The following is a 2,500-nucleotide window of genomic DNA, read 5'->3' as shown; positions in this document are numbered from 1 at the left end:
ACATTGATTAATGAACAAAGATGTGTATGATTTTGTGTGTGTGTGTGAGAGAGAGAGATTCTATTCAGCTAACAAAAGTATTTGAATGTATATCCTCTGTGTGGTGTAGCAGTACATGGGCTGTATTTTGGGCACCAGCGTATGGCGTAAAGCTCGTTTTTCACCCGCGGAAAGTTTAATTTGGTATTTTGCACGTTTGTTGCCCAGGGGTGTGGCAATTAACAACCTAGGGAGGGGCCTGGCGTGTTGTCTAAAAATCGTTATCGTACACCACCTAAACCTGGTCAGAAGTCACTGGCGAGTTGTTCATATGCTATTTTAAGAGCGCATGTCAACAGTCATATTGGCAGGTGCACGCACCATCCTTCTATCATTCATGAACGCACACCAGCGCACGTCCATGCAAAGCATTACAAATTGCACGATTACAATGGGAAACATAATTAGAATAAAGATATTACGAAATACTGTACATCTCATAATGAGTAGTTATTCACCATCATTTGCAAATTGGTAATGACAGTTAAAAGTGATTAGGGGAGAGGCGAGAGACACGTATGGAGCACAACTGAAGATGAACTGTCACGAGATATAAGCAACTCCTCTGCAGGATATATGTTGTTTTATTCAGTCATTTGAGCAATTTTAGGGTAAGTGTTGCTTTTTCCAGCCTATGTTTTCGTGGTAACCCATTGTCAGTCAATAGTGAAAGTAACTGCATATAACTGTCTTGTCGTTGACTGACTCCTTGGTGAAGTTAGTTTCACTTTGCCAATGAGTTCAAATAATAGACGAGTGCAAATGCGTGAAGGCTATGCTAGGTTTTAGTAAAGCATGGTTTAAGAATGACCATTCCATACGGTCTCGCAAGCAGCCTCATTCAAATGCCCCGTTGAATGCCAAAATACCGATGCATTTATTTGACATATTGCGCGTTGCGCCGTTAAAGGGAATGACAGATGCCATTCTCATTGGTTTAAAATGATGTTACGCCCCAAACACACCCATATGACTGATTAAAAAACCTAGGAACACCTTGTTGCGCCATGCGCTCCACGTTTGATAACGAAACCCCTCCCAATGTGAACTGGACATCCTACTAAATTTGAATAGACTTTTGACGAGTGACGATGCACTTTAGAATGTCATGATAGGGCCCTTAGTACATATCTTTATTCAGACCATGCGTGTGTGTGTGTGTGTGTGTGTGTGTGTGTGTGTGTATGTGCTTAAACATGCTAGACTGTGGTCATGTCCACCTGGCACAAATGCACACACAGATGCATGAAGGTCGGGCAGAGTGCGCTTGCGTTCACCTGAGGAGGGCAGTGGCGGCCCGTGCTGCATGTGTGGCCACCCGCAGGCAGGGGGAGGACACGCCCGACAGCACCACCTCCGCCACACCCATAAAGCCCATGCTGGTGGGAAAGAGACGCACTGCTGCAGGCTGCCTGCAAACACAGAGAGAGAGAGAGACTGAGCGAGAGTCACACTGAGAGAAATAGAAAGAGACAAAATTACAGAAAGAGAGAGAGAGAGAGAGAGAGAGAGAGAGAGAGAGAAAGAGAGAGACTGAACGAGTCACACTAAGAGAAAGAGAAAGACAAAATTACAGAGAGAGAGAGTGAGAGAGACTGAACGAGTCACACTAAGAGAAAGAGAAAGACAAAATTACAGAGAGAGAGAGAGAGAGAAAGAGAGAGACTGAACGAGTCACACTAAGAGAAAGAGAAAGACAAAATTACAGAGAGAGAGAGAGTTCCAAAGATAGATAAGAGACAGAAGAATAATGAGACAGAAGAGACAGACAGGAAGAGTCACAGCAGAAGTGCTTTCAAACTCAACAATAACAAACATATGTGACCTATCAGAGACGGTGGGCTCCATAATATTTTTGATTTGAGAGAGACGTGAAGTAACAGTGGTGCGTTGAGCTGTTATTGTTGCCACAACAGGCCGACCACATATCCAGAAGCCACTTTCCACTCCAGCTGAGCCACTTGGTATTTGCTCAGGCCGTTGTGGCAACAAACACACAACCCTCAGCTTGAAGTCAGCGTCAAAAGTGGTGACATGCCATGTCTTCAGTGACTGTGGTATGGGTGAGGGTTGAGCTGAGTCGTTACCAGTGATTAACATGACACAGAAGGACTGACAGAAACACACAGACACACACGCACAGACACACACACACACACACACACGCACAGACACCCACAGACACACACACACACACACACACACATAATGAATGTGTGTGAGATTAGCAGCACTGGGAGGAGCTGCTTGCTGCTATTCCTGAGCCATCAGCGCTGACAACTAAACAGGCACTACAGGACATTTTGAAAATACTGTCTGCAGCTTCAATGCTTCTATATTCACACAAATGACAGTTAGGGTCATCATCACACAGAACAGATCTGAGGTCTGAATTATTTATTCGTAATGGCCCATATTTTAAAGATGCATTCCTTCTTACAAGGAGCGAAGACACATGGCA

General features: G+C 44.4%; 1 protein-coding gene across 1 annotated transcript in view; it reads right to left on the bottom strand.

Moving 5' to 3' along the window:
• LOC121704932 (meiosis inhibitor protein 1-like) overlaps positions 1-2,500 on the bottom strand; it is a 44,890-nt gene that overhangs the window by 26,831 nt on the left and 15,559 nt on the right. The window contains exon 12 of the mRNA XM_042085499.1: positions 1,317-1,451. Coding sequence (XP_041941433.1) covers positions 1,317-1,451 — 135 coding nt within the window. The remainder of the gene's footprint in view (positions 1-1,316; positions 1,452-2,500) is intronic.

The sequence above is a fragment of the Alosa sapidissima genome, chromosome 3 (assembly GCF_018492685.1).
Source record: "Alosa sapidissima isolate fAloSap1 chromosome 3, fAloSap1.pri, whole genome shotgun sequence".
In the NCBI taxonomy this organism is placed as follows: domain Eukaryota; kingdom Metazoa; phylum Chordata; class Actinopteri; order Clupeiformes; family Clupeidae; genus Alosa; species Alosa sapidissima.
The sequence above is the reverse complement of the archived record's forward strand: the minus strand, read 5'-3'. Positions and strand labels throughout refer to the sequence as shown.